We start from the raw sequence: 21,004 nt of genomic DNA, 5'->3' as shown, positions 1-21,004 counted from the left end.
TTAGAAGGGGGTAAAATAACCTTTTATTAATTTACCTTTTACAGTTTTAAAACCCGTGGCAGAATATTTTGGGGACAAATTTTAAAAACATGAGGACTGCAAATGTATTTTTATAGGGAATCCCTGCTGGAGACTTCCTTTTGAAAATACAGTCAGCCATGGATTGGCATTGTATCTGCTTTGAGCAGCTGTGGATGTACCTGTGGAGCTGTCAAAATGAAAGCACTGTTTGTATTTCCCTTCCCAGCATGTGTAAAATTATCTATACTGTGAGAAGGGTGAGTACTTCTACTCATTTGGAGTTTCTAGATGTATTAAAAGCTTTTAAAATTTACCCTTCCAAAAACAATTAGCTATTGGATCAGCAACTCTGAAAACAGATCACATGAAAGTCCTGAGGCTTTAATTTAAATACTAGATAAAGGCAATCAAACAAAAATGCTTCATGCACTATCATTTAATGTATTTTCATAATGTAAAATCTGAAAAGCCACAACATGCACTTTTAAAAATGTGTTTCTTTCCACTTTTCCTTAATGACATTCTAAGCCTGTAAACTATAAACATCCTTTTAGCTGGATACTACTGAATGCCTTTTCCACATAAAAAAATTGTAAACTCCTCCAGAGTCAGCTCTGTGGCTGAGGTGCTCCAATGCAGACAATCTAATGTTAGATACTCTGATTTTTATGGTATTTTAGCATTGTAAGCTGCCTGGAACTTTTTTGGTAAGGCGGGATAACAAATTTAATACACTAATTGTAATTTAGACAGCAGGGGCTCTTTCAGAGGTGGTACTCTTCCAGTTGCTATTGCCCATCAACAATGATTATAGTTGACAGCATACTGTACACTTAGTTTTCCTTTTAAACATGAGACTGTAATAGACTAGCATTAACAGGTTTACATTTTCTATTATGTTCAAATTTTAAAATATGCATAGCAATTTAAGTACAAGCTGAACAATGTATTACTTACAATCTGGAATCTGTGAATGATCGTACTAAACACTGATCCTTCTTCACAGAAACATCATCATTACAACTAGGAGACACCACCTATATTATTAATAAAAAGGAAATACAGAATTACTTTGGAAACTTTTTGTGGCTCAGAATAGCTATGTTACCATTGTTATTGTGTATGAGCACCAGTGTATGCAAGCATTTTAGCTGACTCAATGTGCATTAAATAGCGTGCATGAATAACCCAAATCAAAAACATGAAGATGAGTTTTACAGTAATGTGAGTGTTACAGTTAGTGGCTTTAACACTGATCTATTGTAAAAACTAAGACTTAATACTTTTATCCAGTATGACCCCCATTTTTAAAAACTTGAAAAAAAACTTATGACACAAGACAGACCTACCCACCCTCTCTCATATCCCACCACCTAAGGCAAGAAGACAATGGTTAAGCAACAGCAGGAGCTGTGAGTCAATGTGGGTTCAAAGCCCTGGGAACTTTGCCCAGATTTCCAATCGAATAGGAAGCCCATGTAAGAACAGTGAATATAAACTTTGAACGAACTTTTGACTATCAGTGGCTACAGGTTGTAGTGGAGATTTAGGGGTGGGGGAGGAGGGATCGGAGGCCCATGGGATTGGAAGAGAACACCTTGTGCCTCATGACTCCATCCTCAGATTCTAGGACTACCATCTGGGGGGAGGGGGGGGGGTCACAATCCAGTTTGGGAACCACTGTACTAGGTATTCCTCAATATCTTTTAGCTTGCCTCTCATTTCACCAGAAAATGTTTTACTATTATGTGTAGAATACAGGCGTGCTGTTTTATCATGCCACTTAATTTAAGATGTCAGCTATTCTTAAATTACAAATATGGTCCTGCAACTTCAAGCAAGCTAACTTAAGCTTACTCATATTTGTATTGAAAAATACAACACTGAACTAACTTCCCAGGTTAAATGATCTGCGTGAGTCGTTTGTATTAAAAGATACAATTGTAAAACAATTAAAAAGAACACGCATTAAAATATGCATATTTGATATTTAATCACCAGCATTGTAATGTCAGTTTTAAATGAAAATTGGATCTACCACGCACTGTATACTCAATCAAAAGAGCAAGCTGCAAGTAGTTAATTCTGTATCAAGTGGGGTATATATAAGAACATAAGTGTTACCATATTGGGACAGACTGAAGGTCTACCCATCCCAGTATCCTGTTTCCAACAATGGCCAATCCAGGTCACAAGTAACTGGCAAGATCCCATAACAGTAAAACAGATGAAAATGCTGTTTACAACGTTCTTCTTAATAATGGCTCATGGACTTCTCTTAAGAAATTATCCAAACCTTTTTTAAACCAAGCTAATTGCTGTTTGCCACATTTTCCATTGTTTAATTACAAGTTGACTGAAGAAATATTTTCTCTGGTTTTAAAATTTACTATTGGTAGCTTCATTGCGTGCTCCCTAGTCCTAGTATTTTTGGAAAGCATAAACAAGCGATTCATGTCTACCCATTCCACTCCACTTATTATTTTATAGATTTCTATCTTATCTCCCCTCAGCCATCTCTTCTCCAAGTTGAAGAGCCCCAGCCGTTTTAGCCTTTCCTCATATGGAAGTCGTCCCATCCCCTTTATCATTTTCGTCACCCTTCTCTGTACCTTTTCTAATTCTGCTATATTTTTTTGAGATGCAGTGACCAGAATTGCATACAATATTCGAAGTGCGGTCGTATAGTGAACCAATGCAAAGGCATTATAACATTCTCACTTTTGTTTTCCATTCCTTTCTTAATACCACCTAACGTTCTATTTGCTTTCTTAGTCACTGCTGCACACTGAGCAGAAGGTTTCAACGTATCATCAATGACACCTAGATCCTTTTCCTGGGTGGCGACTCCCAATGTGAAACCTTGCATCATGTATGATTATCTCCCAGTTGGTGAGTGGTTATATGTGTGTGCCCGATGCAAAGAGCTCCTAGCTCTCTGAGAACGTTCTCAAGGCTAAAGTAGCAGAATTGGTGGAGCTGAGGGAGACAGAGAGGAGACCTACAGGGATGTTGTAGAGAAGTCCCACTTCCAGTCTGGTAGTCCCTGTGCTACCTTGGAGGAGGGAGGTCTCCTAGAAGGAGGAGTAGGAAGTACTTGCCAACCAGGGGATGTACTATCCTCTCGCACCGAGGATATGTCTCCAAATGCTGCCCAGGAGGGAAGGGTTAGGACAGCTGTTATAGCTGGTGATTTGATCATTAGGCATATAGATAGCTGGGTGGCTGGTGGATGTGAGGATCGCCTGGTGACTTGCCTGCCTGGTGCAAAGGTGGTGGACCTCATGCGTCACCTAGATAGGAGTTTAGATAGTGCTAGAGCCGGCTGTCTTGGTACATGTGGGCACCAATGACATAGGAAAATGTGGGAGAGAGGTTCTGGAAGCCAAATTTAGGCTCTTAGGAAGAAAGCTCAAATCCAGAACCTCTAGGGTAACATTTTCAGAAGTGCTATACGTTCCACGCGCAGGGCCCAAGAGACAGGCAGATCTCTGGAGTCTCAATGCATGGATGAAACAATGGTGCAGGGAACAGGGTTTTAGATTTGTTAGGAACTGGGCAACATTCTGAGGAAGGGGGAGCCTATTCCAAAAGAATGGGCTCCACCTTAGCCAGGGTGCAACCAGGCTGCTGGCATCGGCATTTAAAAACGGAGATAGAGCAGCTTTTAAACTAGAAACCGGGGGGGGGGGGGGGGGGGGGGGGGAGGCTGAAAGTCACTCAAAAGCACGTGGTTTGGGATAAGGTATCTTTCAAAGATATCACCAAAACAGGGAAGATAGGGTATCCTGATAGTGAGGTTGCAAAAGAGACCATGGTACATCAGGGAGCTCATTTTCAAAGCAAAGCACTTAGCCTTCCAAAGTTCCATAGGTTTCTATGGAACTTTGGAAGGCTAAGTGCTTTGAAAATATGCACAGGTGTCCTCAAATAAAAATCAGACAAAAGATTGCAAATTAATACTGTCAAGTACTGAGCCTGATATAAATAGGAACAACAAACATAGTTTGAAATGTCTGTGTGTGAATGCCAGGAGCCTAAGAAATAAGATGGAAGAGTTAGAATATATTGCACTAAATGAAAAATTAAATATAATAGGCATCTCTGAGACCTGGTGGAAGCAGGATAACCAGTGGGACACTGCCATACAGGGGTACAAATTATATCATAGTGATAGGGTGGATCGAATTGGTGGAGGGGTAACATTGTATATTATTAAGGAAAGCCTTGATTCAAATAAGATTGAAAATCCTGCAGGAAACAAAATACATCTTGGAATCACTGTGGATTGAAATTCCATGTGTAAAGGGGAAAAGGATAGTGATAGTAGTGTACTACTGTCCGCCTGGCCAGGATGAACAGATGGATGCAGAAATGTTAAAAGGAAATTAGGGACGCAAATAAACTGGGCAACACAATAATGGGTGATTTCCATTACCCCAATATTGACTGGGTAAATGTAACATCAGGTCATGCTAGGGAGGTAAAATTCCTTGGCGAAATCAAGGACTGCTTTATGGAGCAGCTGGTACAGGAGCAGACAAGAGAAGGAAAAATTCTAGATCTAGTCCTTAATGGAGTGCATGAACTGGTGCAGGAGGTAATGGTGCTGGGGCCTCTTGATAACAGTGATCATAATATGATCAGATTTGATATTAGCTTGAAGTATACATAGGAAATCAAATACGTTAGCGTTGAACTTTAAAAAAGGAGACTATGATAAAATGAGAACGGTGAAAAAAAAAAAACCCAAACAAACAAAACTTAGAGGAGCGGTTGCAAGGGTCAAAAATTTACATCAGACACGGGTGCTGTTCAAAAACACCATCCTGGAAGCCCAGGCCAAATATATTACGCGTATTAAAAAAGGCGAATGGAAAACCAAACAACAGCCGGCATGGTTAAAAAGCGAGGTGAAGGAAGCTGTTAGAGCTAAAAGAAAATCCTTCAGAAAATGGAAGAAGGAACAGACTGAAAATAATAAGAAACAGCATAAGGAATGTCAAGTCAAATGCAAAGCGCTGATAAAGAGGGCTAAGAGGGACTTAAAAAAAAAAAAAAGATTGTGTTGAAGGCAAAAACACAAGGCTGTCCCCCCCAATGAAGGAGGGCATCTGACGCTAGTCTGTCGTGAGCCTGAAGTCTGGAACAGAATTGAGGGACTTTGTGATTGAACTGAGTGGCAAAAAGATCCACTAAGGGGGTGCCCCACGCTCGGAAGATCTTGCGGACAACGTCCATGTTCAGTGACCACTTGTGAGGTTGCATGATCCTGCTCAACCTGTCTGCCAGACTATTGTTTACGCCTGCCAGATACGTGGCCTGGAGAAACATGCCGTGGTGGTGCGCCCAAAGCCACATCCGGACGGCTTCCTGACACAGAGGGCAAGATCCGGTGCCCCCCCCTGCTGGTTGGTGTAATACATAGCAACCTGATTGTCTGTCTGAATTAAAATGATTTGATTGAACAGCCGATCTCTGAAAGCCTTGGGAGTGCTCCAGATCGCTCGTAACTCCAGGAAGTTGATCTGAAGATCCTTTTCCTGAAAAGGACCAAGCTCCTTGAGTGTGAAGTCCATCTACATGAGCTCCCCACCTCAGGAGGGATGCATCCGTCGTCAGCACTTTTTGTGGCTGAGGAATTTGGAATGGACGTCCCAAGGTCAGATTGGATCGAATGGTCCACCACTGAAGGGAACTGCAAAAGTCGGTGGAGGGATGGATCACATCCTCTAGATCCCCTGTGGCCTGGCACCACTGGGAAGCTAGGGTCCATTGAGCTGATCTCGTATGTAGGCGTGCCATTGGAGTCACTTGAACTGTGGAAGCCATGTGCCCTAAAAGTCTCAACATCTGCCGAGCTGTGATCTGTTGAGATGCTCGAGCCAAGGACACTAGGGCCAGGAGATTGTCTGCCCTTGCCTGGGGGAGATAAGCTTGAGACGTCCGAGTGTCCAACAGAGCTCCAATGAACTCCAATTTCTGAACCTGGACAAGGTGGGACTTGGGATAATTCATTACAAACCCCAGTAGCTCTAGCAGTCGAATAGTCATCCGCATGAACTGTAGAGCGCCTGCCTCCGAGGTGCTCTTCACCAGCCAATCGTCAAGATAAGGGAACACATGCACTCTCAGTCTGCATAGCAATGCTGCGACAACTGCCAGGCACTTCGGGAAGACCCTGGGCGCAGACGTGAGGCCAAAGGGCAGTACACAGTACTGAAAGTGCTAAGTTCCCAATCGAAATCGAAGATACATCTCGGTACTCCAAGCTCACAGAAAGTGAGTATAAACATCCTTTAAGTCCAGAGAGCATAGCCAATCGTTTTCCTGAATCATGGGAAGAAGGGTGCCCAGGGAAACCATCCTGAACTTTTCCCGGACTAGAAATTTGTTCAGGGCCCTTAGGACTAGGATGGGATGCATCCCCCCTGTTTTCTTTTGCACAAGGAAGTACCTGGAATGGAATCCCAGCCCTTCTTCCCCTGGTGGAACGGGTTCAACCGCATTGGCCTTTAGAATGGCGGAGAGTTCCTCTGCAAGTACCTGCTTGAGCTGGGAGCTGAAGGATTGAGCTCCCGGTGGACAATTTGGAGGCATGGATTCCAGATTGAGAGTGTATCCTAAACGAACTATTTGAAGAACCCACCTGTTGGAGGTTATAAGAGGCCACCTTTAGTGAAAAAATATCAACCTCCCCCCGACCGGCAAGTCGTCCGGCACCGACACTTTTTCTGAGGCTATGCTGCACTGGAGCCAGTCAAAAGCCCGTCCCTTGCTTTTGCTGGGGAGCCGCAGGGGCCTTAGGCGCACGCCGTTGACGGGAACGAGCATGCTGGGACTGAGCCTGGATAGGCTGCCGAGAAGCAGGAGTGTACCTACACCAATTGTAAGAATAGGGAGCACCCCTCTTCCCTCCAAAAAACTTACTAGATGAGGAGGTGGTAGCAGAAGACGCCCGGCAGGAGAGAGAATCCATAGCATCATAGTGCTTCTTGATCTGACCGATCATATCCTCTACTTTTTCTCCAAAAGGATTATCCCCCCGGCAAGGAACATCCACCATTCGCTGCTGGGTCTTATGATCCAGGTCAGAGACACACAACCATGAGAGTCTGTGCATCACTATACCTTCAGCAGCTACTCGGGATGCCACATCAGAGGTGTCGTAAGTACCTCTGGCCAGGAATTTGCGACACGCCTTCTGCTGCCTGACCACCTGGTGAAAAAGTTCGGCAAGCTCCGGAGGAAGTGTTTCGACCAAAATTGACAGTTGCCTCACTGAGTTCCGCAAGTGGATGCTCGTATAGAGCTGGTAAGTTTGGATCTCGGTGGCGAGCATAGCGGCCTGATACGTTTTCCTCCCAAAAGACTCCAAGGTCCTAGACTCTCTGCCTGGGGGCGCCGAGGCATAGTCTCTAGTATTCTTGGCTCTTCGAGAGGAAGTTGGGCCTTCACCATTACCGGTTCTCCATGGACTCTGTACTGGGACTCAGCTTTTTTGGGGACCACTGGATTAGATAGAGGGAACGACCAGTTTCACATAAGAACTTCCCTGAGTGTGTTATGCAAGGGGGCCGTTGCAACCTCTGTGGGCGGAGGATAGTCCAAGACCTCGAGCATCTCGGCCCTGGGCTCATCCACAACCTGCACAGAGAAAGGAATGTTCTTAGACATTTCCCGAACAAAGGAGGAAAAAGAAAGACTCTCAGTGGGAGTCATCCTTCTTTCAATAGGCGGAGTAGGATCAGAGGGGACCCCATATGACTCTTCCTCCAAAAAGTATCTGGGATCTTACTCTTCCTCCCACGAGCACTCACCATCGGTGTCGGACAGAAGCTAAGAGCCCTAACCCGAGCCTGTCTTGACGTCGAGAAACGACGGCCTCGAGGGGGATGTCGAGAAGCCGATCCCTGCCTGGACTGCAGTGAAGCTTCCTCCACTGACGTTGAATCGACCTGGGTGGCAGCCGACGCCGCAAGCGGCACCGAGGACCTCACCACAGGCGAAGGACCAGATGCCGCTTCAACAGTCAACGCAGAAGGCGCAAGCACCCCTGGCACCAAAGCAGACTAGCGCAGCAATCCTTCCAGAAGCTCTGGAAGAAGGGCCCTGATGCGCTCGTCGAGAGCCTCCTTCGAAAAAAGCTGTGGGGCCGGTGGCAGAATCTGAGGGAGCTCGAGAGCCGGTACCAAGCTGCCAGAAGACCGACACATCGGCACCTCCTGTATAGAGGGTGAGCGGTCCTCTCGGCGCAGACACTTCTCGGGTGCCAAATTCCGGAGCTCGCGGTGCCGTGTCTGGAAGGAGAATGATGACGGTGCTTCTTAGCCTTCGCTCGACGCCCGTCATTGAGACTACTCGGTACCGAAGAGGAAGAAGTGGAATCTTCATGCCTCCTCGGGGCCGGGCCCAACGAAGATTGGTTCCGGGGATCCTGCATAGCAGTAGGCCTCAAGACAGGTGGAGACCCACTCGATGCCTCGCTGCTCCCAGCGCGATGTGGTTGTTCAGCAGCTATTACCTGCGTTCTTGAAGTCGATGCTTCCCTCTACGTCGACGCAGCCGACCTCGGTACCGATGTCAATGTCGAAGGACTGGACCGATCAGCAAAAGTCTTTCATGCTGAGTCTCCTGAGACACTTGGGTCCGCTTTTTCATAAGAGAGCACAGCTTACAAGCAGCTGGCAAATGTTCGGGCCCAAGGCACTGGAGACACCACGCTTGGGGGGGGGGGGGGGGTCGGTACCCGAGATGGTCCGGTTGCAGCGAGTACAACACTTGAAGCCGCTGGGAGTCCTCAATGACATGGACGGAAAAATAGCGGCTGCGAAATTAAAGGACTCGATCATGCCAAAAAAAAAGGCACAAAAAGGGGGGAAAAAAAGATCCGGCCGAGCAGCCTAAAAGGCGGCCGCGACGAAAAAGAAAGGAAACAAACAAATAAAGAAAGAAAGAAAGAAAGCTAACAAAATAAGGGAACTAACTCTCCCTCCCCCCAAGAACTACCACTAGTAAGGAAAAAGAAAAAAAGGGGGTGGGGCGGTGAAACGCGAAAATTAGTCTCCTGAGCCGAAAACTGAGTGCCATTGTGAAATAACGTGTCACTCAAGACGCGGTCAAAAAGAAACTGAGGGACTCACGCTAGTGTCGCGGGCGGGAAGCCCTTCACGCATGCTCAATGCGCTCAACCCACGCGACACAGTGTTCGAGAGACTTCTTCATTTGCTCTCAAGTTTTTCCCGGTCTCCTGGGCCGTCGCGGATGACGACCCAATGGTGAGAATAATCAGCCTGCTTGTCCTCAGAGAAAATTTGTAGCCTGGTATGACAGTGTCCCATTGGTTATCTTCCTTCCACACCAGGTCTCACAGATGCCTATTATATCTGTCTTCTTTTAGTGCAACATATTATAGCTTTATCTTATTTCTTAGGCTTCTGGCATTTGCATACAGACATTTCAAACAATGTTTGCAAATTTATTAGTTAACTGTTGTGCAAGTTGTGAATAGAAATAACAATCTTTAAAATCTGTCTGCTCTTTGGACACCTTGGAGCTCCTTTTCAAATCACATAGAGACTTACAAAATTATAGAAAGCAGCAAGTCATAGGGTAAACAGGAAAATTCCAAAAGCACTTTTCTTGCCAGATAAAATCAAAAATATATATTGCAAAAGGCAGATTTTAGGTAAGCCCACAAGGCACTTAAAATTCTGAATAGGAAAGACATGCTCTCTGAATTTTTCTGAATACAGCTGCATCCAGGTGTTCAAGGCAATTAGATGGGAGTAGCTGAAATGTCAACTGACTGGAAATAATCTTCTACTTGATACAATGAGAGCCTTATTGCCAATATAAACTGCACTTTACATGATACAGGTAAATATCAGTAGGTAGCCAAACCATGTATATGCATAGATTTGGTAGTGCTTTTAAAATTTCTCACAAATCAAGTTCTGTAGAATTTCAGTAGAGCAAAATACAGGATCATAGTTTGTCTTCAAATAGAGTGCACCAATCAGGTTCAAACCTTCAACTGCAGCTATGCAAAATACAGGCACTGCATATCAATGACTGCCCACCAACTAGGCTTAGGCTGACTGCTAGACTGGAAGAGCTAGGGATGAATACTTTTCATTTAGCATGTGCCTAATTGCTAAACTGTGCACTATTAGGTTAACAATATCTCTAGATTGTTGGATAGTATACAAATGTATAAGTGTTTATCAAAAATGCTGAAAGCAACCAGGCAACCATATTGCTAGGCAGAAGCTCAAAACTTCAGCTTGTTTGTTTCTTTTCAAGTTGCTGCTTGAGCTCCCTTCTTTTCCTTTGTTGATCACCTGGTACAACATTTTGTAGCGAACACACACATACAGGCTGGGAGGGTCCAAGGCAATGTGCCACTTGATGTGACGGTTGAGAAGGCTCTCCCGAGTCCACCATCTCTCCCATCCCTCACATACTCTTCCTCATCTCTCTCTTCTCCCCCCCTACCCCGGGCCACAGTCTGGTACCTCCCCTATCCCTGAATCTACCTTCCTTTTTTGTTTTCCAAACGTCATTATCTGCAGAGATTTCCATACTACTACTACTACCTATCACTTCTATAGCGCTACAAGGCATATGAAGCGCTGCACATCATACATGAAAAGTTTTCCAAAAGTCAGCTGCAGCAGCAATTCCCATACACTGCCCTACTACCAGCACCAGCTTCTTCTCTGTACTGTGGCCCCCCTCTGAGGAAACAGGAAGTTATGTGAGAGGCAGGCTGCAGTACAGAGATGATGGTGCCAGCAGAAGGGCAGAGTATGGGAATTGCTGCTGCAGCTGACTTTTGGAAAACAAAAGGTAGACTCGGGAAATAGGATTGAGAAAGAAGGGGGAGAAGCCAGACCACAGCCAGTGTGTGGGGGGTAGGAAAGGAGTGATGCCGCTTCATGAAGAGTGCCACCTGAGGCCCTCGCCTCAATGTATACAAGAATTCAACCTGGGGGTCTTACTGAGGAGACAGCAAGGAAGGCCATCTACTGATTCTGATCTGTTGAGAGTCTGAGGATTTGGGGGGGGCAGCACTAGACTAGAAATGAAACAGAAATACACTCAGTGAAAACTGAACCCCTTTGAATGTACTATCTATGGGGTACACTTTGCAATTTGAAAAGGAATGAACTGAATATAGACATTGTGAAATTTAAAATTCTTTAAATCCTCTAATTTACTTTATTAGAAAAATATCCATCAAAAATTTCCATTCCTCACAAAATTCCTCAACGGAAATCAAATTCCAACTAAAAATGTTCTTTTCTAGGAATGAGTTACTTACCAAGGCTGGATACCAGTCAGTTTTTACTGCAGGGTTCCATGTCACACTCACAACTTTACCCAGTAACTCATCGTTAAGACGTTTCTTATCTTCATCATCTGAACTACTTTCTTCTTCTCTTTCATCTTCAGCCCTAGGGTGAAGACTAACAAGCCTTAGAACATAGTTATCACAACAGACAAAACAGTGGTAAAGGAAAAAAGCAGTTCATCTTGAATCCAGTGCATTGCAGGATCTATCCTTTTTTTGGACTGTGTAATCCATGTGGTATACTTGGATTTGTTTTTGTTGTTTTTTTTTTTTGCTTTCAGAATGGCTTTTTATTTAAAATGTACTCATTTTAACAGTCTTACAGAATCATATCGCTTTGAACAACATAACACAGTCCCTTCTCCCTCCCCCTTACCTCCCCCCCCTTCATTATCATGTGTTTATCCCGATACTAGTGTCTCGATATCTAATATGGGTTTGTACAACAATCCTTTTATTTCTAATGCTGTTCACATTTGTGGTATCACCAATTGGGGTGCATCAAGTTCAATCCCTGCTTGAGATCTCCATCCTTTGCAGTTGTCCCAGACTTTGAGGAACTGGGTTATTTGTCCATTCTTAATAGCCGTCATCTTTGACATTTGGTACAAATAATCCATTTTATGGATCACCTTCACTACTGGAGGAGCCAGTTGTTGCTTCCATGCTGAGGCTACTGCAATCCTGCTCGCCACCAAAAACGTGGAGGCCAAGCGATGCATGGGCACTGGTAGTCCCGTGGGTCGAAAATGCAATATGCAGTGTTCCACTGTCATCGGGTATTCTCTTCCTAGTATTTGTTTGAGCAACCCGAGCAATTCTCTCCAATAGCTTTGTATTTTTGGCCACGACCACCATATATGTGTAGCATATCTCCCTTTACTGGGCAACCGCTCCAGCATTGATTTGATGTGCCTGGGAACATTTTGGCTAGTCTGTCCGGGGTGTAATACCAGCAGTATAATATCTTATATCCATTTTCTATAATGTCGCTACTCACAGATGTTCTTAATAAAAAGCCCCGTGCTCTTTCCCAGCTATGGATATCATGTCTGTTACCTATATCTTGTTCCCATTTCTGTATGTATTTCAAGACTGGGGTTCTATATGCTAGTAGGGCTGCATATATTCTCATTATACATCCCCTGGTGCTACTCCCTCCCATTGCCCGCTCTAGCTCTGTTTCCTCAATCTGTAGCTCCACCTTCACTTTTCGAAGGATATAATCCCTGATTCTCGTGTAGTAGAATAAATGTTGTGGTTGAAGATCGTATTCCTTTTGTAGCTCATCATATGGGTGTATTGCCCCCTCTTCCCAGATTTGCCCTAGCTGTTTCAACCCTCTCTGTTCCCATTGTTTATATATTTTATCTCCTTCTTCCCAAAACCCGGTGCCCCCCTTATGTGCATCTTACGAAAATAGGTTCTGTTGGGGCAGAAGTGCGACGCACCATGCTCCACGTCAGGAGTGGCAATCGAATTGCCATTGGATTTGTTTTTGAATGAACAAATGTAATCACTAGGTGAGTCCACTCACTTGCTAACTACCCAATTAAATGCATCAGCTATAATTTATTGACTCTTATCTCCTCTGAACAAGAGACTCAAATAAGTACATAAGTAATTCCACACTGGGAAAAGACCAAGGGTCCATCAAGCTCAGCATCCTGTCCATGACAGCGGCCAATCCAGGCCAAGGGCACCTGGCAAGCTTCCCAAACGTAAAAACATTCTATACAGGTTATACCCGGAATTGTGGATGCTTATAGTCAACTAGGTTAGAAACCAATTCTAGGGCTGAGGATGCTGCAAAAACAGCTTTCATAACCACAGGTTTTTTTAATTTGAGGGGGGGGAGGAGCTAGGCAAGGCAGCAGTGAAGGGACACGTGTGGAGTGACAGCTAGATAGCCAGAGGCTCATGGTGGCCAGGTTTTGAAAGAAGCAAGGCTGCATGTCCTCCAGCCCAGGACTGTCATTACAATGGCTCAACTAAAGTATGTGCATGTGAGGAAGAATATAAAATAGGTAAAAATAAAAATAAAAAATCCCTAGAGTTGCAAACAATTGCTCATGGTACCCAATTCCAGCCTGCTTCCAACTAGGCTGGAAGAAATAAAGAGGACACAACTACTGATTAGCAGTCAAGTGATACACGACAGAGGATAGCGATATATGGAGATCATACCAAGGAAAGAGGACAGTCAGTCCTGGAGCTAGTTCTGTTCAGTTTTATGAATGACATTACAAAGCAATTAGTAAGGAAAAACTTTGCTTCCCTCAGGAGTGTCCACCTATGGATACAAGATAGAAGATGGCGTAGTGATCCAAAAATATCCAAAGTGTGATCATCTACCAGACAGCTAAAACTCAATGCAAACAAGTGCACACATTCTTTTGGGGGTACAGAAATCCAAAAAGGAGGAGAAAAAGGGAAATACTGATGAGTAAACTCTGAACTGATCATAGTCGATGATCAAGGTCATAAAACCCAGTACAAGGCACATAAGCAGAAAGGAAAGGCAGAAGACATCAGCACTCACACAGATACTTTTAATTATGGACTGCTTAGACAAAAATATGAAAAAGTATCAAAAGAAAATCCAAATTTAACATGGTCTAAGTCATTGCATTGGGGATAATGGCGATACTGTAATCCTTACAAAAATATTCCCCCAAACCCTGTGACAAAGATATCCACGTGTGTCCCACTATCTTCTTAATAGATGAGAGAGGCTAAATTAAGCAGGTCACCCTGAGGTTTGACAACGCACAAATCAGTCTGACCTTTACAGGAGCAATACAATTGTATGCATCAAGAAAAATGGCAAGGAAATCATTTTTACTGGATAACAGGATAATAAATTGTTGCCTAAGCCAAGTACTACAGATCTTATTTTTCCTACATTATGGGGCCCTTTTATTACACTGCAGTAAAAGAGGCCCTGCAGTATCCTCGGTGTGTGGATTTGTTGCATGGCGAGGCCTCTTTTACCGCAGCAGTGTTTTTGTGAAAAAAAGTATATACTTCCTGGAGGAGCCCACACTAACCAGTAACTACCAGGTAAGCCCCCGGTGGAAACAAAATTTAATTTCTGGTACACCAGAAATGGCGCATGGTGAGTGACAGCACTATCGCCGGCTCCTGCAGTAAGCAGGCAGTGGTGCTGGACTGGTGTGCGACAAAGCGGCGGTAGCTGCATCACCACATTGTAAAAGGGCCCCTATATAAGCCAAATATAACTATGATATCTTTATATTTTTATTTAGCAGTGATATATCAAACAAAATAAAAATATTAGCAAGCAATACTTTTCCAATGGTGAGATTATTTTGCATGGTAAATTCAACGCCAGGACTCTATATGGGTGCTCTACACCCATTTTAGGGCTTATTTAATAAACTGTTAATGTGTGTTGATTGCCTCATTAATAGTCAACATGGGACAGGGTGAAACATAGGCAGGGACTGTGCCTTAAAGTTATCACCAGGTTTAATTAACCTAATTGCGTTACATTAGCTGCCATTAAGGCACATTAATAACCTTTCTATGCATTGACTGATTTCCAAATGTTGGGGACACCCCCAACAATTACACACAGAAGCTTTAGAGTTATCCATTTTGGCCATTAACCTGCGATAAGTGCAAAATATCTTACCACACTTTAGTAAATAGGCCCATAAGAGTCAATATTAAGCAGGCTCCTTCACTGCGTCCAGGAAAGGGTAATTTTGTATTGGTGTTTGGTATCTCCAATTATTTTGAAATGTTGGCGCCTATAAATAGGCCCCTTTATGTTTATTTCTCTCCACTCAAACTACTCGGATACAAATAAATTAAATGCAAAGGCACAATGATGCTGCAAATCAAATTCCTCACAGTCCAAAGAAAAATATTGATGAAAGATTTCAAAATTTACTCAAGGTGATGAGCAGTAAATACCACTTATCAAAAATGGTGTCAGAAGATATTACAGTAATTATGTAGTACTTCAATATAACCAAGCTTCAGCAAATTGACAGCGATAACCATAGCAACCTATTAACATGTCAGCAATATACAAAACGGCAAAACTCAAAGACATAATTTCTCTAAGTTCATGTATCCTACAGTCTCACAAGAAAGCATTAAGACAATACCATACTAATATTAAACAAAAATGTATTTCCATATTTGACTATTCTTACATTAGGGAGTACAAAAGTAATTTTAATTAAATGTACTTGTAAAATCTTAATACTCACATGGGAAGAGAGGATCTCCTTCCTCTGTTGGATTTCTTCCCAATTACTGGGGTGCCAAAGTGTTCTGGATTTGTTAGCGGAAGTTGGTCAAGTGTCTAAAAAGAAACAAGATGGAGTCTGTTTGCTTTTTCTCTTATGCAAAGAACTATACTGTTTCTAGCTTCAGAATCAGTAAATGCTGCCTCACCTCACTCTCTGCAAAATGGCGCTCTCCCTTTAGGCATAGTGAGGTCCGTCTCAGCGTCCTCTCATCTCCATCATCAAACACTAGAAGGAAGCAAAGAGCATACTGTACAAATTCTGGTCTTTAAAAAATATTTTAGATGTAGGTTAGACACTGGAAAGACACTACTGCATACACATTTTTAGGAAAGCATGTAGAGTAATATGAAATGAACTGATTTCCATTTTCTCAAAACAAACCTGGAAAAAAATCTAATTTTTACAACCTTATTCAGGCCTCTCCTTTAATAAAACAATTAAAGCAGATCTGACTTATCAATTATGCAAGAACCACTACTAAAAAAGCTACACCTGACATATGCTTTAACAAACAAACAAACACCACCACTACACAACCCAAAACGCACACTTAAAAAAAAAAAAAAAAACTCTCGTTTTATTCCTATAACCCAAGTAGGCCAAGTTTCGCAATAGCTGCAAATGCTTGCAGGCCTATGGAATTTCCCTTTGCAAAATATATAGCTAAGTAGTTCTCAAAACATCAACTACCAGATATGTTCAGATGTAAACTATGCAGGTAAAATTCACCATGGCCTACATTAATGCTATCCCCAAGCCTTTCCCCCAGAATAGGGGCCAATTTTCAAAGATAGTTTCCAAGAGAATATACTTGCAGATATCCCGCTAAAAATTGTCCTACTGTTCTTAAACAAACACTCTTACAAATCTTTTCTTCCCTATTCAAATTTAGAGGCCTACTTACTAACCTCAAATAAAGTGCCACGTAGCAATGCAGAAGTTTTGAGGTTACCATGTGTTAACCACCAAGGACATCAAGGAGAAAATTCTATAAGTGGCACTCAAAATATTCCACCGGAAAAAGTCAGTGATTAGCACGATTCTATAAAGGGTGCACAGCCTTTGCCATTTACAGAATTCTGCTTAGCGTAATTCCCACACCTAACTTTAGGTGCTAGACGTATGCCAGCTGAAATTTAAGGCAGTATTATATAACTATGTGATCTACTTTTTGGAATGCTCCTGACACACCCATGATTGAGGTCTACATAATCCTAAGTGGTGTAGAATAAGTAGAAATAAATCAATTTTTTACTCGTTCCAAATGTACAAAGACTAGGGGACACTCAAGAAAGCTACATGGAAATACTTTTAAAACAAACAGGAGGAAATATTTTTTCATGCAACAAATAGTTAAGCTCTGGAACTCTTTGCCGGAGGAGGTAGTAACAGCAGTTAGAGTATTTGGTTTTAAAAATGGTTTGGATAAGTTCCTGGATGAAAAGTCCATAGTCTGCTATTGAGACAGATATAGGGAAGCAATTGCTTGCCCTGGGGTTGGTTGCATGTAGTGTTGCCACGATTTGGAAAACAGGATTATGGGCTAGATGGACCATTGGTCTGAACTAATACAGGTGATCTTAATAAGGAATTTATAATGATTATTTTAGAAATTTGCCTATTTTAATATTTTATTTCTTGGTTTTGTGTTTGTTTACTCATTTACCTTCTCAAAATATTAAAAGAAAAGAAAATTTGTTTCTGCATTTTCAGAAAACAATCCTGAAGTTTATATGACTGAATTTCTTCTTAGAAATGAAGTAATGTATATTGAAATAAGAGTTCACACAGAAACTGCCTGCAAATTTATAAGAGTTCACATAGAAACTGCCTGCAAATCTCTCTATATAAAAGGCAACCCCAACGTTCTGAAGCCTCCACGGAAGTTGAGGCGCCCGAGATTTCCGGTGTGCACTGGAGTGTCTGCACCGCCCTCGCGTCAAAATGTCATGACGTCGAGGGTGGAGCTATGACACTCGACGAGAGCCGAAACGGAACCGCCACAGCGAACAAGGCAAGTAGCTCGGAGGGACGGAGGCCCCTTGCTAGCGCCCGTTTCATTCCGCTCAGAAACGGGCATTTTTTCCTAGTTTACAATAAAGCCCAGGTTTAGCAAAACAGGTCAAAGCCATTCACAAGGAAATAGTCACTTTCAGTTTCGGGTAGCATACCTAAATCACTCCTGATTGGTTGACAAAGGAGAAATTAGGTCTTACCTGATAATTTTCTTTCCATTAGTCCTTCCCACTATTCTAGAACCTATGGGATAATTGTTTCCATCAACCAGGAGGTGGAGACAGAGAACCAAAAAATGAGATGTCATCTCTCTTGGCATCCAGTCCAGTTCCTCAGTATTTACACAGACAATTGGTATGGAGAAATTCAGAACCAACACAGCAAACTTAAACAACTCGCTAACCTAGCATTAACCAGATGAGCAAATGCATGGATCTCATCTCTGAACAACTTGTAGACAGCAAGAGATATGTAGGAAGCACCATGCAAGAGTGACAAATGATATTTGACTCATTACTTCGCATTAACTAAATATCTCAGAAACCCTGGGGGGGGGGGGCTCTGAAATAGTGGGAAGGACTAATGGAAAGAAAATTATCAGGTAAGACCTTCCATTACATATTCCAGAACCTGTAAAAGCAATCCCTAGAGTGGGTGGGATCCTGGTGCCACTACCCTGAGGGCTGAAAACTGGCTTCCGAGAGTGCCACAACATCCACCCTGTAGCGCTTGGCAAAGGTGTGCAGAGTCGACCACTTCACTGCCTTGCAAATATCCACTGGAGGCAGTGAGGCAGTCTCGCTTAGGATGTCATTGTATGCCTCATAGAATGAGCCCACAAGACCTGAGTAGTCTGCTTCCCTGCAAGCAAATAACCTGACATGATAGTCTCCTTCAGCCATCTAGCAATTATAGGCTTGGAAGCCATGAGGCCAAGTATGTGTTTAACTAAAAGCACAGTCTGTCCGATTTGCAAAACACAATGAGGACTCTGCATCAAGGAAGAATACTGCTCCTCCTCGTCCTCTCTGCAAAAGGACGGAAGCTCCACATAATGGTGGAGATGAAATGCTGATACCACTTTCGGAAGAAAGGAAGGAACCGTGTGCAGGGAGACCCTCTACCTCCGAAAGGTGGAGAAAAGGATCCCGACAAAAAAGAGCCTGAAGCTCCAAAACTCTATATGCCGACGCGACCATTACCAAGAATGCTGTCTTTAGCGTAAGATCTTTCAAGGCGGCCTTACAGAATGGCTCAAAAGGAAATTTCTGAACAGCCTGAAGGACTAAATTAAGGTTCAACTCTGGACACAGCATATGAAAGAGAGGCCACCCGACTGCAAAAGACAGACAACTTTGTCCTTCACCATCACACTGTCCAAATAGGGGAAGGGGAAATGGGACTTGATATACCGCTTTTCTGAGGTTTTTGCAACTACATTCAAAGCGGTTTACATATATTCAGCTGCTTATTTTGTACCAGGGGCAAAGGAGGGTTAAGTGACTTGCCCAGAGTCACAAGAAGCTGCAGTGGGAATCTAACTCAGTTCCCCAGGATCAAAGTCCACTGCACTAACCACTAGGCTACTCCTAGGATCACTCATGAATGAGCCAGTTGTTGAGATACAGGTGAAATCCAATTCCCTGGTACTGAAGGAAGGCTGCCACTACCACTACCATAACCTTGGCACTGAAGAAAGGCTAACACTACCACCACTATAACCTTGGCAAACGTTTTAGGTGACATGGTGAGACCAAAGGGCAAAGCCTGAATTGGAAGTGACAGGCCAGCACCACAAAATGTAGAAACCTCTGATGTGGCAGCCATATGGGTATATGCAAGTACACCTCCTGGAGCAGGTGCAAATTACTCAGAACTAGAGGCTGAAAAGTGTGCCCAGCCACTTGCTGGTGATAGAAAATACTGAGGAGTTGGACTGGATGCCAAGAGAGATACGTCTCAGCTCAATTTTCAGTTCTCTATCTCCACCTGCTCGTTGATGGGCAAAACTATTCCACAGGTTCTGGAATAGTGGGAAACTCAGTAATGGAAAGTTTTAAAAGAGGTACCTGGAATGTTACAGGAATGAAAACTTAAGATTAAAAAAGTGATGCCAATTTCAATTGTCATGTTTAACAGATCATACAATTACTAAAATATTAAGTAAGAAATCTAGTCCAGACAATCATCCATGACAATGTGCTTGCTTTTTTTTTTTTTTTTGGTGAGGGGGCTAAGTGACTTGTCCTGTGTCACAAGGAGCCACAAAAGGAATCGAACCCGGTTCCCCTAGTTCTCAGGTCAATGCACTAATCATTGTGGCACCAACTTAAAATTAGTGAAGACCACTGTTCTAGAGGGTTTGCTTATTTTTAGTCTGTACACTGCGATTCTGGGGGTTTTATTGATCCACAGAAACAAATATTGGAGCAGGGTAAGGAAAGGAAAAAGCATACTCAAAAATTTTATCTCAGGGACTTTTTTTCCACCACATCTAATATTGGTAAAACCAGGACTCAGCTAGATGTTTAGCTGTATTAGTTACGAGCTGGGAATTATCTTGAATCTTAGTAGAGGCAAGTAAATCTCATGAAGTTATTTAAGAGATTCTGACTGCCACTGAGAAGGGTATGCAGAACATAATCAATGCAGGAAAATAGTCAATACATTTTACAGGCTTAAAATACATGGTTTCTTCACAAGTACTTTTCCACTATTTGCAGTATTCATATCCCCACTCCACGGCAATACACAGAATACTGAAGCCCTTAAGATAAACATCTTTATACCCATGATGGCATACCATACACTTAAACTAAGGACGAAGAAGAGGGGCCTCCAATCATCTCAAGCAGGTCAAAAGTCTTCTGTTCCAAAGGAGTGGGTATAACGTCCAAATTAATGCTCAGGGATAGACCATCAAAAGTTACAAGTTTCATTATGGTAAGTGATCCTTATCACAGAAGGGACAATCCACAACACATGTCCATTTCCTTAAGCTAATCCTGGAATGCTAAGAACTGCTTGCAGCAAGTAACAGGTTTTTTTTTCCAGATTTCAACACAGTATGACCCTCAAGTTTCACTGGATCATTCAAATTTGGCCATCTGGAAAACTTGGAGTGCCTACAGCTAGCCCAGAATTTTAATTACAGTCATACAGTTAAGCGCTTCAGATCACAAGGCCTGTGGGAAGGGAATCTATGCTCTCATTCAAATTGTATATTCAGTTTAGCTAATAATTGCTCAAAGTAGACAGTTGGGTCTGATATAGTCTATAGTTGTTTCCCTCAAGAGGGCATTAGAGGCTAACAAGAACCCTGTTA

General features: G+C 42.9%; 1 protein-coding gene across 3 annotated transcripts in view; it reads right to left on the bottom strand.

Annotated features, from left to right (window-relative positions):
- ARID4A (AT-rich interaction domain 4A) overlaps nt 1-21,004 on the bottom strand; it is a 195,702-nt gene that overhangs the window by 151,457 nt on the left and 23,241 nt on the right. For all 3 annotated transcript variants that reach the window (XM_030214162.1, XM_030214163.1, XM_030214164.1), the window contains exons 6-9: nt 15,809-15,888; nt 15,622-15,716; nt 11,348-11,480; nt 979-1,058 (exon numbers count right to left, since the gene is read on the bottom strand). In XM_030214162.1, the coding sequence (XP_030070022.1) occupies nt 979-1,058; nt 11,348-11,480; nt 15,622-15,716; nt 15,809-15,888 (388 nt within the window). The remainder of the gene's footprint in view (nt 1-978; nt 1,059-11,347; nt 11,481-15,621; nt 15,717-15,808; nt 15,889-21,004) is intronic.

Source organism: Microcaecilia unicolor, chromosome 9, assembly GCF_901765095.1.
Source record: "Microcaecilia unicolor chromosome 9, aMicUni1.1, whole genome shotgun sequence".
NCBI classification, from domain to species: Eukaryota; Metazoa; Chordata; class Amphibia; order Gymnophiona; family Siphonopidae; genus Microcaecilia; species Microcaecilia unicolor.
The sequence above is the reverse complement of the archived record's forward strand: the minus strand, read 5'-3'. Positions and strand labels throughout refer to the sequence as shown.